Source organism: Lepidochelys olivacea (assembly GCF_965140295.1).
Source record: "Lepidochelys olivacea isolate rLepOli2 genome assembly, chromosome: 11".
NCBI lineage: Eukaryota > Metazoa > Chordata > Testudines > Cheloniidae > Lepidochelys > Lepidochelys olivacea.
In genome coordinates this window covers 21,232,667-21,255,582 of record NC_140421.1, presented here as the reverse complement: position 1 = coordinate 21,255,582, position 22,916 = coordinate 21,232,667, and the positions used below count along the sequence as shown (strand labels likewise).

The following is a 22,916-nucleotide window of genomic DNA, read 5'->3' as shown; positions in this document are numbered from 1 at the left end:
GAGCCATGCTGTGCTGAAGTGCTGTGTTCCCTCCTGCTTCAGCCTATTTCATGTGAAAGGCAGGCTTCAGGCACAGAGCTGCCCTATTTAAACCCTGCAGTCCCAGGGGATGAGTCAGCGACCACACTGACCCTTTTGCAGCAGTTTTCATCTCTTGCCCACCTCCCCCTCCAGCCATAAAACACAGTTCCCTTCATTAGGCTAGCTAGCCAAATACTCCCCTGCCCATCACCTCCACCCCCCGCTTAAAAGTGCAGGGCGGTCATTCCTACAGATCTTAACTCCCTGGTAAGATTTACAGAAACCAAGGTAAACATTAAACGTGTTCAGTTTTGCTTTTATGTATACGTGTTCTCCCTTTGTTTTAACAATACAATTTTCATTTTCAAAAAATAGTTGTTAATCTAAATCACATACTGCATATTTATCTTTTTCCACAGCCAACAAATTACGCCAATCCAGTGTACGCAAAGTTATATATGGATGGGAAAAACTGTCGAAACTCATTAGCAAGTGTTGATGAAAGAAAAGAACTCCTTCCAAAGAAAATAGATATTGGTATAAGGGAGACTGTGGCATAATCCTCTGTTACCTTTTATACTCTGTATAAATGTATAAAATATAAGGATTACTTTTCTATGTACCCAACAGTATTATAATTGTTTTGGCATCAGCATTACCTCTGTTCTTTTGTTTGGTTGATTGTTTTCTCGGTTTTTCTTTTGCTGATGACTTTTGACTGACCATTTCTAAGGTATTTTTATGAAAAAGAAACTGCACTACAGTACAATTTACAACAATGCTGCTGATACACCTTTGAATTTGTTAAAATTAAAAACAACATTTGTTTGTAGTGTGAATATGAGCAATCTATTTTGTATGAACTTTTTTGGTTCTACTTAATGAAGATGATATCTGCACCTTTTGATTAGATAGTCTGAAAGCTGTAGTACAGTGTGTAATTTTGTTTGTTTTACATGGTGAAAGAATGATTGAATGGTCTACTCTCTTTGTGCCCATTAGAATTTCACTCCAGATCCTGTTAAAAGTAGATCACTTTTCTTCACAAATCAAACATAACTTGCTTTTAAAATTAGCTTTAGGTTGCCAAGAAGTAAACGAGGCTACAGAATCAGAACATCTAATGATCTGCATGAACACAAATGAGTGTTTCAGAAATTCAGTGATTGTACATGATATACTAAACCTATATACCATGTAAACAACCTTGTATTTAGTAAAACCTTATAGACCATAGTAGAAATACATCTTGAAAGTTGAAAGACCTTACTTGCTGTGGGACAAGGCCTATGAACTCCAGCAGTCCTGTAGTACAGTAGCCACCCTAGAGCACAAGAGGGCATTGCCTACACATGTATTATATGTTTATTCACTCAACCACATGCAATATCTGTGGGTGATCAATCCCTTATCATACACCAAGCAGTAGAACAAAAATAAAATGTAAGCACACATATTGATAACAGTATTCTGATTTACCCAGTAAGAAAAAAAAATCATCCTTGCCCAGAGATATTAAAGAACCCAAAACATAGCAGTTTATACTAATGATGATAGTCTATGATACCGCTGATCAATATTATATATTACTGAAACGTATTTCAGACCAATTGTGAATTAATTTTAATACTTTGGGGTTAAATGTCAAAACCCCATTATCAAAAGTGGAGAGTATCAATGTAATTGGTTTCCAGTACTTTCTCTGGTACTGGTTTATTTTATGTAGTTGTGAAGAATAAAAACAAAAAAAAATTCCACTTGCCTTTTTGAATTTTGACAGAAATAAGGAGTACAATTTCTTTAAGTTGTAAAAAGAACTGAAATATTTTATACATAACTTTAAAGGCACAAAATACTAATTCACACACATACTGTGGAGGGCTTTTTGTTCCTCTGCTAGACATGATTGACTTTTACCTGTCATAATATATTAACCTAACAGAGTAAATATGTTTGTGGTTGCTCTTTATTCCCTTTGTACAAGTATTACAAAAAATAACTGCTGTTTTATAAAAGATTTTTGTTGTACTATGTGCATGCATACTACCTATTTCTAAACCTTGCCATATTGAGGCCTTTATAAACTCTTGATTTATGTAATACTAGTGCAGGTTTGCTTGAAAAAATGTTATGCATATCATAAACTTTTTCAGGTTCTTGTTTAAGTACATTTTTTAAATTGAACAGTATTTTTCATTTTGGTTATAATAGTCATTTTGCCTATGTTTCTACAATGAAGTGTGAAATACTTTATAAAAAAAATTGTTGACTGACTTATTTAAATGAAGTTCTACATATTTAATTCATTGTGTTGGGTAATTTTTAAAGTTAGGACATACCATTATATAGGCAATATAAAAACCAAAATGACAGGAAATTAAAGGGAAGTAAGAAAATATGTTGTACAGGAAGCTAAATTCAGTTTAAAAAGCCAGACATTTTCTGCTCATTATAAAACCTCTATCTTAAAGGTTCTGCAATAGTACATGAGTATTAATAACTCAGAAGGGGTGTGTCCATATATTTTATTTCACTGAACATTTAAACCCTATTTTTTCTTTTATAGCATCGTTGACGAAATAAGTATATTCTGGTAACTTTTAAGATATGTAAATATCATCCTCTGAATGTCAATAAGCAAAAATTTCTGATGAATATCAGTGTAAGTGCTTCGTCCACCTCCTATTGAAGTCATTGGGACCAGGATTTGGCCCCAAACTTTTGCATCAGTGCTTCTGCTGTGGAACATGAGCTGCTGTTTCCATAGATGTGATTGCTAGTCTTAATGCAAGGCAGACACAACCAAATTTCTATTGATGGGTGTCCATGTAACATAAATTTGAAAGTGAAAACATCTCTTTAATAGTGATCAAATTCAATTTAGCTGGTATAGTACCCAATGTTTTCTCACATAATGAGGCAGATTCTGATCTTATTTACACCACTATAAAATAGTAACTTCATTCATTTCATGAGGGATGCCTACTGATTTGGTTGACTTTAGTTGGTAGTCCAGATTTATACTGTTGTAACACAAATCAGAATCCGGCCCTATGCCTGGAAGAAAGACTATAAACCAGATCCTCAGCTATATCAGTTCAGCTAAAAGCAGAGTGGCAAAGATGGATGTAGACTACCTTTACATCCTCTTGAATTTGGGGCCAGCTGCATCTTAATGCAACTTAGAACAATCTCAGTAATGTTCCAAGTTGTATCTGGCTGTAACAAATCCCAATGGGACCTGTCAGTCACCAAGGATCACTAGAGTGCAGTGGCACCCCAGTCATGCACCCTACTAAACCTTCAGGGTCACCTTGGGATTCCCTTTACAGAAGTGAAATCCCTAAATTTTCCAGCTGCAAAAGCAGATCAGGGGTATAGGCATGGCAGGCGAAAGGATGAGAATCTTGCTCATAGCGTATATATTAATCCAGTAATCTACACTAAAATTGTTTGGTCTATTGGGGCAGGAAATTATTTTTAGTATTGGATGTTACCAAAACGTATTCTTAATATCTCCACATTAATTTTGCTAAGCCCTGACTGTTGTTAAATGCTTCTATGAGACATAACTACTGATTCTGTAGGTCATGTATATGATTTTAGGAGATTTTACTGTGTGTGATTCATGACAGAATATGAGAAATTGTCTTGTACCAGCAACTAGCAAATTTTAAGGCAAATATTTACTATCCATTTGCAATGAAGTGTAAGGAACTACAAAATATACACAAGTGGTGGGAGATGGAATCAAGTTATATACGTATTCAAGAAAAATATAGAAATATTTTGTATTATACATATAGTATGCAATTTTTCAGTGTCTTGCTTTCCGCTCATATTTTTAGAGTGCATCATATTCTTATATTTCTGATGTATTCAAGTGTTGTTAAAACCAAAAAAACCCTACTATTGTCTAGTAATTAAATCTAGTTATTAAAATGGTTTCATTCTATCTAAAATATAAGGCTATAGTTGAACGTTTTCCCTTTTCTTTACTGAAGATATTAATGACAATACATGAAAGAGCAGGCACCAGTAGTTCTCAGGGAACTGGCAATCTGAACCAGGGATGGAAAGGGCTTCCCAAAATCACCCTATTTGGGGTCAGGCAGGAATATCCCCCCAGGTCAGATTGGCAGAGACCTTGTGGGTTTTTTGCTGTCCTCTGCAGCATGGGTCACCTGCAGGTTTAAAATAGCTTAAATGGTGGATTCTCTGTAACTTGAAGTCTTTAAATGATGCTTTAAAGTCTTCAGTAACTCAGCCAGAGTTTATGGGTCTATTACAGGACTGGGTGGGCAAAGTTCTGCAGCCTGCAATGTGCAGGAGGTCAGACTTTATGGTCCGGTCTGTCATTAAAGTCCATGAGTATAACCTCCATAACAGTTGGCTAAATCTAATCCTGAAAGATGGTGCCCATATAATCGATGTTACTATTATGTGACTGTTGGGCAGCCAGTATGAAGAGTTGGTGGAGCTCAGTTGATCCCACCACAACCATCCTTATTTGTGAGTAAAACATCCCTATTCAGCAAATCATTTAAGTACATACTTTGCTGAATCAGGGCGTTAAACTATCTAACCATTCATGTCTTTGGCCTGTCTCCTGAGACTGCCAACAAAGGTCACAGTGTGTTAAGTTAAGCACGTGCACACATCTTGTCAGGATCAGAGCCTAATTGACTTTCTCACCTATAGAGGTGACGATCCCATCACTGTAGGCTTCCAGCATCTCAGTGAGGGTCTGTAGTGTCTCTGTCATGTAATAAAGGACTTCCTTCTGCAGAGTCACCAAGCTAGGGATTTACATGAGCAATAAATTTACACACACACAAATTAAATATAAATTAAAAATCATGAATAGCAAAAGGATGATGCTCATGCTACTTTGGTTGAAATAAATCAAGTCTATGCTTCTTATTCCAGAAAACTGAAAAGTAATAACATTAGAACAAACCATGAAATGCATTGGAGAGAAGCATTTGTATTCTGATTGGCATTTCTGAACTGATGGTAGCCATCTTGCTAGATAGTGATAATGTCTGTGACACTTGTAGTAGGGAAGGCCCATTGAAAATGGTTAAAAAAAAATTCCATCTAACTTCAGTACTAGTTGAATGCTCATGAACAGAAAATCGGTATCTTTTTTTTTATGAAGGCCACAATAATTACTTACGGATTTCTGAAGCATAATAAAGCAGGATAGAAAATTGTGCATAGACTTATCCCTATAAAATTAATTTCACAAATGATGGTCACTGGCATCTTGATAAAAGTCATCAAGAGGATCAAAAAATGTCCGTTGTAAATCAGAGACACAAGGTTGGTGAGGTACTTATCTTTTGTTGGAATAACTTTTATGGGTGAGAGAGACAAGCTTTTGAGCTTACACAGAGCTCTTCTTCAGGTCTGGGAAACATACTCTAGTGTCACTGCTAAATACCAGGTGAAAAGAATTGTTTAGCATAAATAGTTGTTAATACATATTTTAAAGGCCTATTCAAGGTAAAGTGACCCATTAACACCCATAGAGGGAATAGGAAGGGGGGGCAAGGCAGTGTGGGGGAGATATTAGTAGATTACAGATGGTTGTAATAAGGCATATATCCAGCATCTCTAATCACTCCAAAATTTTTAGCGTCTAGCAAAGTTCTGAATTTAAGCTCCCAGGCTCATCTTTTGAAGTGGCTATGCAGGTTGCCTTTGCGACTGAGGACTGAGAGGTCAGAGTGATCACTTTATGAAAAATCTTCACCCACAGGTGATATGGTAATTTTGTCTTTTATCTTTTTTCTGTGTGAGTTCATTCAAGAGTGAAGTGGCTGCCTGGTTTCACCCACATAGTTGGTATTGGGGCATTCAGTGCACTGGATGAGGTACACCACAGATTGTGATAGCCACACATAGGACCCTTGGATTTTGAAAGGTGTGTTGTGGTAGAGTGTTGATCATCAGAGCAGTGGAGATCTGTCTACAGGTTTTGCATCTGTTATTCTGGCAGGGTCTGGTGCCACTCTGAGTTGGTGAGTCCTGGTATGGGTGGAACTTGCTTCTGATGAGCTTGACAAAGTTATGAGGTTGTTTGAAGGCCAGAAGAGGGGGCTCAGGAAAGATTTCTTTCAGCATGTGGCCCCATTGAGTATGGCTTGTAATTATTTAATGATATCTCAAATACGTTCCAGTATAGGGTGATAGGTAACAACTAGGTGTGCAGTTCGGAGGAGGGGAAATCACTTAGGGTATTTGAGTGGCCTGTTCCATGATAAGATCTACTTCTCTGGTGAAGTGTCCTTGCTTGGTGAAGGTGGATTTAAGTGTTTTATGTGTATATCCTGGACTTTCTCCTTGGAACATATTCTGTGGTATCTGAGTGCATGGCTTTAGCTAACAGATTTCTAGATGTGTTTGGTGATTACTAGATATGTCATGATAGGTGTGGTGATCTGTTGGTTTCTTGTATATAGTTGTCTGTAGGGTTCCATTGTTGATGTTGACTGTGGTATCCAAGAAGCTGATGCTAGTGTGGTAGTGTTCTACAGAGACTTGATGGATGGATGGTGGTTACTGAAGTTGTGTGGAAATCTAAGAAGAAATTTAGGTCATCTGTCCAGAAGATGAAAATATATTTGATGTATCTCAGGTATATTATTTGGGCTGGGGTTTTGTAATGCATAGTTATAAATCTCTCTGCTGTAATGTGCAATAAGAGCAATATACAAATGCAAATACAACCATTGTGTTTCATAGAAAAGTAATTCACTGTGGAAGACAAATGCCCCCACTACCCTTTGTATATGTGTGTGTGTGGAGGGGGGATGACTCAGATCTTAAATCCATGACCAATCTAGGACTCAGTATTGCTTATCTCTGCCCTTCCAAGGCTTAGAAGCAAGTGCTGGGTCCCACTTGGAAACTGGAAACCCCTCTGTCTCAAGTAAAAAGTCCTCAACGTCATCAACCTTAAAGTCAAGACAAATATATGTATAAAAAAATAGCTGAGGGCTGAATCTTGCCTTTCAAGCCATGGGCATCTCTTTGAAGCTATTCTGGGGTTCAGAATTCTGGAACTAGTCTTGAGGAGACAGAGTAGTGAGCAGAGAATAGGTGTGCTTGCCAAAGGTAAATGGTAATTCATCACATGGTTATCACTGCTGCATTTGTGAAATGTGGTGAAGAAAATAAGGATTTCTAATTTATGGCCCAGCTTGTGAGGTGGCACAAGAGTATAAGGGGGCATAAAGGATCACTTTACTTCCTTGTGCCAGGTTACTACTGCATAGATAGCAGCACACATTAATATGTGCATATTGTGTTTTAGATGCTTTCTAGTTGTGGTCTTAATGATAATAGTTAATATAGTAATATAGTATAGGAAAATGCTTGCTGGACTATGCTGTCCAGAATCCTTAATAGGATGTTGAATTAGTCTGTGACTTTGGAGAATGTAAAAACTTTTGGAAAAGTAAAGCATGGTGGATTTTAGCAGCAAAACTCAGTTTTTCCTTTATATATATATTTGGGGGGGTATGTGTGGATATAATAAATAGGAGCACAGGCCACACTTTCTGATAAATAAAACCTCAGTTTCACATATATAGGTGAAGAGGAAGGGATCTGAAACAGCCAGGGGAGAAGTCAAGGAAGGTATCGAGAAGTCCAAAAGCACCATATAGCCTGCTTCTATGGAATTACTTAATGTCTAGCCACCCTGACTATAAATAGTGGTCGTTATGTTTGTTTTGTTGTAAATAAACTGGTTAATTTGAGTAATGAACAGATGACTCCTGCAAAATAATTCAATGTTCACCAGTCTGTTTTCAAGGTTGCTGAATTAAAAATATAAATGTGAAATAAGCCTTGAAATGGAAATCTGTCTTTTAAACCAAGCCACAGATTAAAAATTTAAATTAACAAAAATGAGTTAGAGTCAAAATATCCTGAGTTGTACCAATCAAGATGTGTGTATACTGTTCCCTACTGTACCCAGTGGAATGGATAGTTGCTGTGAGCATCAAGTGACGGGCCAGACACTACAGGGGAATGCTTCAGAGGAGCTCGGGGACTGAGATACAGCAAGTGTTAATCCCAAGGCAATGTACGGGTGGCAGAGCTCTGAGGAGGTTGTCTCGTAGCTAACAGTCTGGGGGCTGATACCCAGGTTACCACCATCAAGTCTTTCCCTGGCTGAGGCAAGGGGGTAACAAGGTGACTCACAGTCCTGGGCACCCTGAGAAAGTGTCACAGCTGGTTTGACAGTCTTCTCTCCCTCAGGAACTGAAGAGGCTCTCATAGACCTCGAAGAGGAAAGGATTCAGGGGAACTCCCTTGCTTTTTGGATCCTTTTCAATGACATATAGAGCACCTGCCTATATACGAGCTTCACCAAGGCAGAAGAGGCACTTAGCACATCTACTGTTAATGGAAACAGCGGCTTCACAGAAGGGCCAGGATTTGAATCCTGTAGACTTTGACTCTGCCACGTCCAGGGGGGTCCTGTGTCAGATCCCTCCCAGCTGAGAAAACTACTACTCCTTTTCCTTCACATCCCACATCCCAACAAGCTTAAACTAGCTAACTCTAAATACACTGATAATTATAATTTGAACACTAAGAAATAACTAGAGAGGAAACAATCACCCAGGACACTGCATGGATTCCCTCTCACAGTCATGGGTAGTAAAAAGCAGTTGTGTAGTGGAATCAGAATGGCCCCGCCTTCAGCAGCATGGGGGTGGAGTTAGAAAGCTGCATGGGGGCAGGGTTAGAGGGCCAGACTGGTGGGGCAATGCTATAGTTTCCCCACTAGTAAAAGGGAACTGGAAGGGCAATTGCATCCACTCCACCCTTTATACACTCAGCTATCTCAAGAGGGCTGTACCCCATGGACACACCTTTTCAAAAAAATGCCAGTCTCATGTTCCTGGGGTGCCCGCACCCTAGAAGTGGAATTCATGTGGCTAAACCCTTGAAGAAGAACTACATGTTTCATGTTACAGCACAGCACCAAATTTTCATTCTGTGGTTTATAAAATACAAATAAACACAGGAGTTAAAAGAACATGCTACCTTCTTTTATATGTGTACTTAGTTCTCATCTAACTTTCTCAGGACTTCAGAGGTTTCAGTGAAAGAGACAACAGCATCGTCAAAACTCCCACTGACTTCAACAGGGCCAGCATTTCACCCATTATCTTTGCTTATAGCTATACTTCAATTTGAATTTTTCATTCTCTTGGTGAGGCTTAACTATCACGGTGTCACTGAGAGCTATAGTAACAGGATTGTAACACACAATTCTATTCCGTCCTCATCCAGTGGCTGTCAGTGAACTCAGTCAATATTTGGGTTGTACTCAAGTTTTTGAGCTCCCTTCTGGTCCACAGTACTGCATTCTATATGCATATGTTTCCATTCATATGAATTATAATCATTTTTATTATTTATATGCTCAAATAATTTATTTAATTTTGCAATATTTTTAAATACATTCAGAGTGGTTTTTTTTAAACTTTTCGGTCAACTACAAATCTGGAATGATAAATGCCTTGTCAAATATTTATGCTATGGATTTCACACTATTTTTGAGAAAGTTTTTTGCAGAACATTTTGACAATAATGTCCCAGCTCTCATAGTGCCAGAGGGGTGATTGCTAGTTTAAAGATACAATGTCTCTGCCGGTCTTTCAGAATAGGATTGTCTGATTTTTGACTTGGCGCTTGAAAGTTACTTACAACCAGAACATTTTTAAAAAGCAAACCACAATTTTAGTTTACATTTTGTGTTAGCTTGTTCTGTATAAACTGACCATTTTAGATGAAAATTAATATTTAAGTGTTTAATTGAAGATTGTGGGTTGATTATTCTGAAGAAACCTAGCTATTCTAATCGTCTTGAAAGTCCTAGGAGTCAAAACAATCTGTACCTCTTCCTTGTATTTTGTGATTAATTATTCTATGGTCCTTTGCTTTATCTTGTTTCATGTATTGAAGGGAGGTTACTTTTTAAAAAAAAAATCATGCACAAGAATAAAATACAACAGTTCAAAAACTGCTTAATTTAAGCCTTCTATGACTTACAACATCTTCTGTGTTTTATTTGACAATGGGGTTATTTGACTTGAAATTAAAATACTGATGTAGCTTTCAGTGACGTGCACTAAAACCTCTTTATAAATATTTGAAAAGAAGCTGTTCAATGGACTCTGCAAGACAGGAGGCTGGCCTATGACAGCCAATTAATTATCACAATCAGAGGAACTCTAGACAAAGTACCCTCACAATTAATGTGAAGGCTAATTAAAATTCGTGTCCTGTAAAAGTCACTTGACTCCCAGTTATGATTAAGTAGGCAAGGTCATCAGAACACAGCAAGTGTTAGGGCTGAAAGCAAGTGCCTAGTACTGCAGCAACAGATAAAGCGTGTTGTCATGCTTTGAAGGGCTGGACAGGAAATATGGATTAAAGTTCATCGTTCCCACTGTGAAGTGTGAAGGACTGACAGAACACCAACAATTTTCTGGCCTCACTGCTATACATTAGTGCAGCACTTGACTCATTGCTTCCAAGATTGAAACTCACTAGACTGTTAAAGTTGCACATAGGCCCTGTGTAAACATCATCTGCACCAGTTTAAGAATATCTGTCAACTGCATAAGTGCTCTCATCACGTACTATGCAGTGTTGTTGTAGCTGTGAGGTAATAGCTTGTATTGGACCTGCTTCTGTTGGTGAGAGACACAAGCTTTTGTGCTTACACAGAGTGACCTGAAGAAGAGCTCTGTGTAAACTCAAAAGCTTGTCTGTCTTACCAACAGAAGTTGGTCCAATAAAAGATTTTACCTCATACACCTTGTCTCTCATCATGTGCTTTTGTTATAGATTAATGACCATTATCGCATTGAAAAATTGACCATATCTCTGAGTAGTCCTGATTTTATTAACCAATCTGGTCATCTACAATTGGATTTTCTCAGGGAAAAGAACTACTAATTATGTGGCAAAAAAAAAACTTTTTTTTCTCTTGCCCATCTGAATTTTCATGCTTTTGACCCGTTGGAAGAGTTTTGTTTATCCAAAAGCAGTAATCTCAAAGATGAACAAAATGATCTTGAAAGTATGGTATCCTAGACTATACATAACTTCTGCTTTAAAAATAGCAGGGGGCGAGGGGGTGTCTTTTCAAGAACATAAAATAAAAATGTATAATTAAGTTTAAAAAATCCCTTGAAAACTGGATACGTTAATGAAGCAAAAAAAGAAGCATACGACTGTCATAAACACATTTTGAAATAGTAAAATATGAAATGTGGTCACACTTTCAATTTTAAGAAATTTGGAATTATACTGTCATTCTTAAATTCCTTATTAGACAAATACATTGTGACAAATTTAAGATTGATGCAAGATCTAAATGTTTATCACTTCTCTTTTTGGTTGTTGAAATCACTGCTGCAAGCATGCTTTCATGATGTCATTTTCTGTACACATTATAAGCCCTTTGTCTAGAACCAGACATCAGAATAATAATGTCCAGTACAGGAGTGAAAGTAGTAATGTGTTTTATTACATTATTCTTTCCCTGTCAATTCTAACAGACTGCACAGTTCACTTTTTTACAGGTTGCCTGGATTGTAATAGAAGAGACATGCCCAGCCCACTAAATTTCATTATATATATCTCTCTAACTATGGAATTAGAGCATAGTCTTCTCCTTCTTGGCCTCATTCAATGTGACAGGAAGCATTTGTGTTCATCCAAAGGCTATAATCAGCGCTCAGTACTGAAGCAGAATCATCGCCTTTCTAACTTCTATTCAACACTTCCTTATCTATGTGACAAGGTACTCACCTGTACATCTCAATTCCAGCTCACTATAGCACAGGACTTGGGCATCTTTAAACAAGCAGGAAATATTTATTTCCTTGGCTATAAAAGCTGAATCCAGTATGACTACAGACATGTTTATTGTGAACTTCTTTTGTTTCATACTTTAAAAATCTTTTCATACTTTTAATCTTAAACTGAGCTGGTATGATGGGTCAGGAAGCTTTGAACCGTCATTGTTTTAACATATATGCAATGTGTCTCGGGTGGCATGTGACCAGGATTCATCACCAAATTTGGTCCACTGGTTGGATCATTTGAATTTTGTTCTCATACAACAGATCAAATACACCTTCATTGCAAGCAGAAGGTGTGCAACCCAGGAGAAGAGGGAATTATTTAACTAAAAGTAATAGCATGAAACTGATAACTTAGACTACAAGCTGTATTATCGAACTCGAGGATCTCCTCCATGCTAATGCACAGCACAGGGTATTCTGCCAATGGCAGCATGGCTCCACTGGATGATCTGCTGCCTTCGGAGCGGCCAGTGGAGCCACAAGCTGCTGTCTTTACACAGTCCAGGGCTTACATCTCTGCAGATCTCCAAAATCCTTACAGACACCAAAATCCACAGGTCTCCTAACCACTCTCGCCAGAGAGGACAGGGAAGCCAGCACAACATTTTTGTTTCTCTTTAGTCTCCTTAGGCATACGAGGGACCTACCATGGAAGGTAACAGGGTGATAAGTAATACCCAGCATGACTTTTGACAAGAACAAATCATGCCAAACCAACCTAATTTCCTTCTTTGACAGGATTAACAGCCTTGTGAAATTAAAGATTTTTAAAATGCTATGATCATGAAATGTACTAAAATGAATCATGAATTTGGTAGGGCCATGCATATGAGGAAAGGCCAAACAAAACTGGATGTGTTTAGACTTGAGAAAAGAAGACTGAGAAGCTGGGGGGTTTCGGTCTTCACAATTTACCAAGTGTTGTAGTAGATTCGCCTGGACATTTTTAAAGCAAGATTGCATGGGTTTTTTTTCAAAAAGATATGATCTAGTTCAAACAGGAATTAATTCAGGGAAATCCTACAGCCTGATTCTAGTAAGTCTTTTGACAATCTCACATGAAATTCTCATAATCAAACTAGGGGAATGTGGTCTAGATTACATTACTATAAAGTGGGTACACAACTAATTGGAGAACCATCCTCAATGAGTCCTTATCAATTGTTCCTTGGCAAACTGGGAGGCTGGATCTGGCAGGCTCCTGCAGGGATCTGTCATGGGTCAGATACTCTTCAACATTTTCATTAATGACTACGAGATTAGATAAAGAGTATGCTTATAAAATTTGCAGATGATGCCTAGCCGGGAGGGGTTACTAGCATGTTGGAGGACAGGATTAGGATTCAAAATGACCTTTATTAATTGGAGAATTGTTCTGAAATCAACAAGATGAAAGTCAATAAAGATAAGTGCAAAGTACTACACTTAGAGAAAAAGAATCAAATGCAAATATACAAAATGGGGAATAACTGGCCAGGCAGTAATACTATGGAAAAGGATCTGGAGGTTCTAGTGGATCACAAATTGAGTTTGAGCCAACAATGTGAAGCAGTTTCAAAAAAGGCTAATCATTCTGGGATGTATTAAGAGGAGTGTTATATGTAAGATGCAGGAGGTAATTGTTCCTCTCAGCACTGATGACAACCCCAAGGGGGCCACGTTGTCCCATTTTGGGCACCACATTTTAGGAAAGATTTGGACAAAGCCAAGAGGAGAGTAACAAAAATGAGAAAATGTTTAGAAACCCTGACATATGAGTAGGGTCTTACTAAATTCACGGCTGTGAAAAACACATCAAGGACTGTGAAATCTGTTTATTTTTTTTGTGTGTGTCCTTTTACCCTATATTATAGGCATCATTTCTCAGACTGAGGGGGCATGACCTAAAAGGGGGTCACAAGGCTATTGTAGGGGGATCACGGTATTGCCACCCTTATTTCTGCACTGCCTTCAGAACTGGGCACCCACCCAGCAGCCACCACTGGCTAGCCACCCAGCTCGGAAGGCAGCGCAGAAGGAAGGGTGGCAGTACCACAAGCCCTCCTATAATGGCACTTTGCGTATTTATATTTTGCTGTTTTAAAATACATGTTCATGCTTTGTTACAACACCATGAAATTTAAGATTTAAATATCTGAAACCATGAAATTCAAGATTTTTAAAATGCTATGATCGTGAAATTTACTAAAAGGACGTGTGAATTTGGTAGGGCCATGCATATAAGGAAAGGTTAAAAAAAACAAGGACCTTTTTAGACTTGAGAAAAGAAAACTGAGAAGGGAGTGGGGGAGCTTAGTGTTCACAATTTACCAAGTGTTGTGGTAGATTCTCCATCTCTGGGCATTTTAAAAGCAAGATTGCATGTTTTTTTTTCTAAATGATATGCTCTAGTTCAAACAGGAATTAATTTAGGGAAATCCTATAGCTTTTGTGATTCAGGAGGTCAGACTAGACGAATACAGTGGTCCCTTCTGGTTTTATAATCTACAATTTTTTGTGGAAGCGCTTGAGACATCTTTAATTAATTGAAATCTGTCTAACAAATGTAATGTTCATTTGCTAATCAAAGCATTACCAGTAGCATGTATTTTCCATTTTTTTTATTTTGAAGAAGGAAGCCATCGCATTGACTAGCAGCAATTATGATGCTAAGATAAAAGACACATGTTTCACATACATAGCGGCCTGTTATCAATTTAAAGCTAATGGACAATATTATTCAATGCTGAGCCCTAACTATCTGTGAGATTGAACGAGCTGATGATAATCACAGAATCAGAAAAAAGGCTATGTGCTGCATTAGATGAATAACTCCATTAGTAATTTAATGTTAATGACTGAGCCTAATAAATATAACTCTCAGACAAAACTGTCCTTAAAAGAATATTCAGGTTGTGAATTGAACCCACAAATTTATGGAAGCTTGCAGTTAAGCCAAAAACCAGCTACGGCGCATGGTTATAATAGCTAACCTTAAGAGACTAGCCTGAAGGGCTTAGATAATGGAGGTTTGATATGTCTGCAGATTCACATTATAACCCTTGAGAAAAATGATCTATTTTACACTGCGTAGCGATCTGGAAGGTCATTGAGTAAGAAGTAATTCTCAGCATCAATAAACTGTGAAATGTGCTTGCTTTTTTAAAAAAAAAATTAATTACAGTTGGTATTTTGAAGCTGATGTAATGTTGGCCACCTTGCAGAAAAGTGATATTTGTGCTACTGGCCATATTGATGGAGACGACGGTGCTGTTACCATTAGCTCCAGAGACCCAGATCTAAGGCCATACCTTGACTCAGGGTCCTGAAGCAGTAGCACAAGAGAACCAGTTCCAAAAGGGATGTTTCTTTCTTCTCCCAGAACATGGTTCAGCTGGTTGACATTTCTTTCACATCCCCACCCTACTGTAGGGAGCTTTTTTCAGTTTGTTCTCAGCATGCAAGCTCCTCTTCTCCCAAATGCTGGCTGAGTGTGAGTCTCAGACAGTGCCAGAAGAGATTAGCCAGGAGGTCACATGAGATAACTGGGAATTAAACTGGTATATTCAGCATAATTCAAGGAAAGGGCATAAATTGTAACCACGCACTCTATCAAAGGGATGAGCCTCTAAATGTTACGATTGTGTAAAATGTTGTGTCTACCACTCAGAGCAGCAGTGACCAGAAACACCCTGTTTTGCTTCAGCTGCCCAGCAGCTGATTAAGCCCGATTTTCTCCAAGTCTCATACCTGCTGTCCACATTCCCGCAAATCCCCATCTGCCTCTTCAGTCTACCTCCTGCTCCCCACTCTCCCCTAACCTCTTCACAGTTTCCAAACTATAGACTACAGAGGGCAGCCATCTTGACTGAGGACAACCTGTGACCTCAGTCCCTTTGCAAGTAATGGGAGAGAACAGCCATTTTGTGTAAGGGCAAATGTTTGCAAGAATAGCCATTGGGACATCAGGAGAACCATTAAAAAATCAATATACATTTGTGAGAGCAGGTATTTCCAAAGAACAGGTAGGGAAATAGGAGGGCAGGCAAAAGAAAAATATGGATACATGGTAATTTATTTCTTAATGATAAGGCTTGTTATAAAATATTATCCCTATATGTAAAATATCTTCCCCCCACACACACACACACTAAACTCCTTTTCCAGAGCAATTGCCCCACTACACAAGCCTTTCCCCACTAGCCTCATTCACCAACCCCAGTCTTCCTGAAAACCTTCCATGCTCCCCCAGACAGCCACCCACCTCCTTGAGCACAGCCTCTCCTCCACATCAACCAGTGCATAGGCATCGCCTGCCTTAGGGATGCTTGGAATCTGCTAGGACCTTTTGCTTTTTGAATCATCATGTGGGATTCCAGGATCCAAACAGTTAAATGTTGCATGTTCCAATGCCATTACAAGGATCTGGAGACTGTGAAGACCATGGCTAAGCTATGTGTCCCACTGATCTGCCATCTCCTAGTGCTGTTTCTGGAAGCCAGACTTCTAACCCCACCCATGAGAGAATGTCTTTCTCCATATGAGACTTAGGGCACGTCTTCTCTGACAAAGTTTTAACCACCTCCATGAGGGGCATAGCTACCCGCGCTGGGAGCACAGCTCCCAGCACTGGGGCACTGTCTATACTGGCATGTTACAGCGCTGAAACTTGCAGCGCTCAGGGGTGAATTTTTTTCACACCCCTGAACATGAAAGTTGCAGCACTGTAAAGGGCCAGTGTAGACAAGCACTTAATATTTTATGTTAGCAATGCTTTGAGCTTGTGGGCTGCAGAAACATGCACAAGGCATTAAAGGGGCTTGTACACAGGTTGTCACATTGTGGAAACAAGATTTGCATTTTAGTTATCCAGCCTGATGCCATTAATTGTCTTAATGGGAAATGAGTACACTTGTAGCCGACGCTTTAGAAGGTCTCTGAAAGCATTCCAATCTTACATGAAGTATAAAATGTTTTCAGGATGCTGAAAAATGATTATCTATGAGTAATATATACTTGATATACATAATATTGATATTTGTGATGTGTAACTAGGAACATGGTAATGAAAAGTACTACTTATAGGACCAAACAGTTTTGCTCATGCAAACACAAGTATGGCATTTTAATATAATCTACTTAAGCATTTTATCACCATGCTTTTGGCTGATTAAATCAGTTTGTTATACTCTAGGACATAAAATCCGGCCTTCACGCACTCAAAACGTCTAATGTGAGCTGGGAGGGAGGGGTCAGTGTTCAGAATGAGTGTCAGTAGAAATTAGAGACCACTTAGAAGTCTGCCTAGCAAATCTGCTGCTTCATGCCAATTTTGTTAGGTTCACTGTGCCGTCAGGGCAGATAAGATTTTAAAGACGTTTACGCTGAAGGTAATGGAGCCTGAAGATCCTGGAGAGTAAGAATGCCACTTTGTGACAGTCTACCCCTTCATTAGTCTTATACAAAAGGGAACAGCAGGAACGGTCTCCAAAAGGAAGTCTACAGTTTATCAGCAGCACCTAGAATGAAATACTGGAAGCCACTTCCCAAATTTTCCCTGCAGGAATAGTAATTGCAGTGCTTTCACTTCCCAACATTTCTGATCATGAACAGTTTGTTCTGATCAGGTGTTTCCTAATTTTGGGGCCAGGCCTGACCTCCTTATTTAGGAAAAATTTTCATAGACTTCAATGGATATTTTAAATGGCTAAGGACTGCAGTACTTAACACATAACTACTTGCGGGATCGGGGGGGCAGGGGAAGGAATCTAGTTTTTGGAAGCCAAAAGAAATTAAGTAATCTGAAGTACTTCACCTAATGCAGAGTTCCAGAGTAGCCCCCGATTTTGACATCCTGTATGTACCCACACTGAATGCATCCGATGAAGTGAGCTGTAGCTCACGAAAGCTTATGCTCAAATAAAAATCTGTTAGTCTCTAAGGTGCCGCAAGTCCTCCTTTTCTTTTTGAGAATACAGACTAACACGGCTGCTACTCTGAAACCTAGGAATAACTAGCTGTGTAGAGAAACCCGAGTGGCCTATAGCGAACAACTTTCTTCATTCCTTTACCCTTTTCTTTCCAGCCCTCAACAGGCATTTAACATTGGCTGACATCTAGCCGGAGTTCATCATTAGTTCTTAGTAGACCTCGTAATTTTTAATTTTACTTTTTTAAAGTAATTTCCCTTGTCTCATGTGTACAATATGCATGGAAAGTACAGAGCTGCACAACTAGCACTGTTAAGACATGTAGGCAGGCCTATTCAGGCTCAGACAATGAAGGAGAATACATAGCCAAAGCTGAAAGAATTGAATTTTTATTCAGTGTTCGGGCTGAGGCTGGTTCCTATTTTTTTGGTCCAAACTACAAGCAGCCTTCGTGCGCAAAAATGTTCTAAACCTGAGAGCCCAGCTAACTGCATTAATGTGAACTATGTCTATGTTCAGGAACAGGGTAATGCATCTTAAAGACACAGTTCATAGCATAGTGGGTTATTCATGCTTAATGAACCCAGCAAAGTAAAATGGTAGACATCACTCATGGCCCGCTATATATTTTTATTGGCCTGTTAAAATGTATAGTAAAATCATTTACTGAGGAATAAAGGCAGCAGGAGGTTGTGGTTAATGAGAGATTGTGAAATACACTTTGCATATAATGCGCCTTTTGATACTATGTTGTATTTTTCCTTTGGTTCTGAAAAATAACATAGTGGCAGGGAACATCAGTATTATGCATATATATGTCATCTTCCTATCCCATGCCCAGGAAGCTGATATCTTGGGATTCAGTGAAAGCTGTTCAACTTCTGTAAGAAAAAAAACTGTCCAAGTCCTTCTGCACACTAATTTTTCAGCCTTTGTATGACCTTTTTAGCTGTAAAAAACAAGTGAAGTTTTTAATTAATTTGGCTTTTCCTTGGCCATTTTTGTAAAGACATGACATTTTCTTAAATATTTCTATCAGCCTTAGGCTGGAGATGCATGATGAGCCAGTAAGTAGGACACTATAATAGGGCTGGGGAGACCTGGGTTCAAGTTTCTAATCCAATACAGACCTCTTGGGCAATTCACTTAGATTCTGTCTCTCATTTCCTCATTGAAGGCTAGCAGTACATTGGGGGCACATGACCAGGAGTTGTCGCCGCTTTGAACCAATACTGTTCAATGTGTACATCAATGATCTGTCAGTGACTCTCTTGCACAAGTTTATATATGCTGATGACAGCTGCTGCAGCTACCCAGCTCAGTCCTTCTCAGAAATTGACAAGGTCTTGAAGGCTTACATGAAGCTCGTGGTAGACTATTGTAGTTGATGGCTCCTGCAGCCAAGCTTTTCCTGTACTGTTTCTAGTGTATTTCACCTGCATAAAGCAAGCACAAGCCATGAGTTAAATGTTTTCCTCAACAGCATGATCCATACTCGGTTTACCTCAGTGTGACATTGGATAGATCATTAATGTACTGCAACCACTTGAGTAAGACGGCAGCCAAAGTCAGCTCTCAAAACAACCTGCTCAGAAAATTGGCCGGTTCAACTTGGGGTGGGAGTGCCTATACACTGAGAACATCAACCCTTGCCCTCTGCTATTCAACTGAAGAGTACTGTGCTCCTGTCTGGTGTTGCTCATCTCACACAAAGCTGGTAGATGTAGAGCTTAACAAAGTAATGTGTAATGGGACCTTATGGGCAACTCCATTGCTATGGCTACTAATACCGAGAGGCCATCTCATGGTGAATATGAAGCTGTGCTATGTTACTGTCATGCTGCTGGCCAAGGTCCATGAGAATAGTGACCTGCCATTGTACACAGGCCTCTTCAACCACCCACCAGATCGCCTGTCTTCTAGACACCCTTGATGGTAATTTATGCCACGACAGGACATGATGGTGGAATCTGCTTAGTGCAATGAGTGGTCAGCAATGACGGTCATTAAGCACTCTCTTGTCATTGACCCACCATCTGTCCATCAAGGCGCCTGTGATCATCTCTGAACCGGTTTTGAACAGGACAGGGCAACTGTGTCACCAATCTCTTTAAATGGGGATTTTTTTCTAATGACACGCAGTGCAGCTGTGGTCAACATCAGACTATGTTGCATATCCTTGATGAGAGCCCACTGACTTATTCTGATGGCAGGCTACTGGCTCTCCACCTAGCTGATGATGATGTCATCAATTGGGCTGGGCACATTGTGCATAGATTGATATTGCCCATCAGTAAAATGGGGATAATAGCACTTCCCCATTTCCTGTGGGTGTTCTGTGGTTAAATACATTAAAGATTGTGAATCACTCAGGTACTACAGTAATGGCGGCCCTAGAAGTACTACGACAGATAGATACTACAGTGATGGGCATTATAGAATTTAAGGCTTGATCTACACTACTAATATCAGTATAACTATGTCAGTATAATGCCCAGCCCTGACCGACGCCGTTATACCAGCCTAACTCCTGGTGTTGAGAGTGCTATGCTGACAGGAGGCCTTCTCTTGTCAACTTAGCTACTGCTTCTCAATGAAGCTCTCCCATCTGCGTAGATAGCACCTTTACTAAGCACTACAGCACTGCAGAAGCATCAGTGCAGCCCTGTAAGTGTACACAAGTCCTAAATATAATTTTTTCTTTATCTTCTCCAACATTTCCAGCAATCCGCTGCTGCATGACAATCCCTCTTTTGATTCATGATGTTTATTCTTCCCGCTTTACCTTCTATCACAAATGACACAACAAGCGAACAATCTCAGCCAACCAAATGTAACAAAAATGAAGCAAAAGTGTTTTTAATCTTCTTTCTGAGGTTTGGGTTCTTGAGTCACACTCCTATTCATTTGTCGGCCATTCTCGATCCTGAAGACCTGCCCTATCTATTTCATCCCACTGCTGCTCAGACTGCTGAGCCCCCAACATCAGCACTAATAGGATGGCAATGATAACATACCAATGTCCCATCCCTGACATGTTTCACTTTGGGGACAGATGAATGGACTGAAAGTCTATATATTTGTTCTGAAGCAATAATATCTCTGGCCTGGAATGCCCTTACATTAAATATCGTCTGTGTTTGTTTAAAACACTAGATTTCAGTGTTTAATCAAACTTCAAAAGCTTGCTCCATATAAGTGAATACTATGCCTTAATTAACCACATCAACTTTGACTATCATTCTGACAACCAATTTTATTGGAATTGATGTAAGTCCTGTCTTAACTGACAGGTCCTTAAGCACACACCATTTTTCTGTATGGAATTCTTTTGACAATAATCAGTTTCAATCAACTGTCTTTAACAAGGAAAACTGCAAATGTGAAATGAATTAATGTCCAATATTGTTTTCTTGCACAGCTACTTTTCATACCTACTCTCACCCCTGGAGGCAAACACTGGATCCCAGCTGTTAACTGCTATGTGGATTATTATTACAGATGGGTGGGGAAATTGTATGTAGGGCTGGGTCGGGGGTTAGGGTGTGGGAGGGAGTGTGGTGTGCAGGAAGGGGCTCAGGGCAAGGGGTTGGGGCGCAGGAGGGGTTCGAGGTGTGGGCTCTGGGGTGGCAGCAGTGTGCAGTGGGGCTAAGGCAGGCTCCTTGCCTGCCCAGGCCCCTTGCTGCTCCCAGAAGTGGCCAGCATGTCTGGCAGTGGCTCCAGGGGGTGGGGGTGGGGCAGGCAGCTCCACTGCACACTGCCCTCGAATGCGGGTACCACTCCTGAACCTCCCACTGGCTGCAGTTTCCCATTCCCGGCCAATGGGAGCTGCAGGGGGAGGTGTCTGCAGGCGAGGGCAGCGCACAGAACCCTCTGCCCCCGCCTTCCTCAGGGGCCACAGGGACGTGGTGCCAGCTGCTTCCAAGTTCAGCGCAGGGCCAGGGTAGGCAGGGAGCCTGCCTTAGCCGCACTGCACCCTGGGGCTGGCAATCCCACGGGCCTGACTGAAAGCTCTGATGGGATGGATCTGGCCTGTGGGCTGTAGTTTGCCCTCCCCTGTCCTAGTCTGTATGCATTACAATAAAGTCTGTAACTACATTATCTCATACTATTTTTTTTTCCACAAGTTTCCCCAGGCTCCTCATCCAGCCTTAGTCCATTATCCACTGCCCAGCCAGTCCCAACCTCCCTCGCCTCCTCATCCAAACTATATTCCCACCACCACTGGCCTCCAATCCTTCCCTTCCATTTCTCCCTCACCTACTCGCTCCTAGTCTCCTTACCCAGCCAGTCCCAGGCACTACTTCCCTGAATAATCATCCAGTTTCTGACTTCCTCCCACAACTATCTCCCAGCCCCATCCTCACACACTTTAGAAAAGATATATGCAAATTGGAAAGAGAGTCCAAAGGAGAGCAAAAAAACTGTTAAAAGGTTTAGCATGTCTAGCTTTGAGAAAAGCAGAGTGAGGGAAGGAACCTTATAACACTCTACATATTTGTTAAGGGCTGTTATTAAGAGGACAGTGATCAATTTTTCTCCATGTCTACTGATGAGAGATTTACATTAGAGATCAGGAAAAACTGTCTAAATATAAGAATATTTATGGACTGGAATGAGTGTCCAAGGGAGGTTGTGGAATTCCTGTCACTGGATATTTTAAAGATCAGGTTGGATAAACACCTGTTTACTTGATCTTGTCTTGGCATACAGGGATGGAGTAGAAGATTTTTTGAGGTCCATTCCAACCCCACCTTTCTATGTTTCAATACCCCCCCCCAACAGGCTCCCTGTCCCAGTCTCAGCTAATTACTTCTGAGCAAGTGTCAACTCACTAAAACCCAGAGCTAGAAATCTCCCTGGCATGTGATGCCTCACCCCATGGAATTGGAGCAGTGATCTTCCATGTGATGCCTGATGCTTTGTGCTTCCAGCAGACTGCAACTATGCCGAGAAAGACTATGAAACCTCGCATCTCATCTGGGGAGTTAAGAAATTTCAACAGAATCTGTATGGTAGTAAGTTTACATTTGTGACAGATTGTAAACCATTGTCCATTTTAACCTCAAGAGGGGCATTC

At 39.9% G+C, this 22,916-nt stretch overlaps 1 protein-coding gene across 1 annotated transcript in view; it reads left to right on the top strand.

Moving 5' to 3' along the window:
* The window catches only part of LRP1B (LDL receptor related protein 1B), a gene marked incomplete at its 5' end in the record, with an annotated part of 885,246 nt that extends 883,215 nt beyond the window's left edge, over positions 1-2,031 (top strand). The window contains one exon of the mRNA XM_084642729.1: positions 441-2,031. Within this exon, the coding sequence (XP_084498855.1) occupies positions 441-581 (141 nt within the window). The 3' untranslated portion in view covers positions 582-2,031. The remainder of the gene's footprint in view (positions 1-440) is intronic.
* Between the last annotated feature and the right edge of the window lie 20,885 nt (positions 2,032-22,916).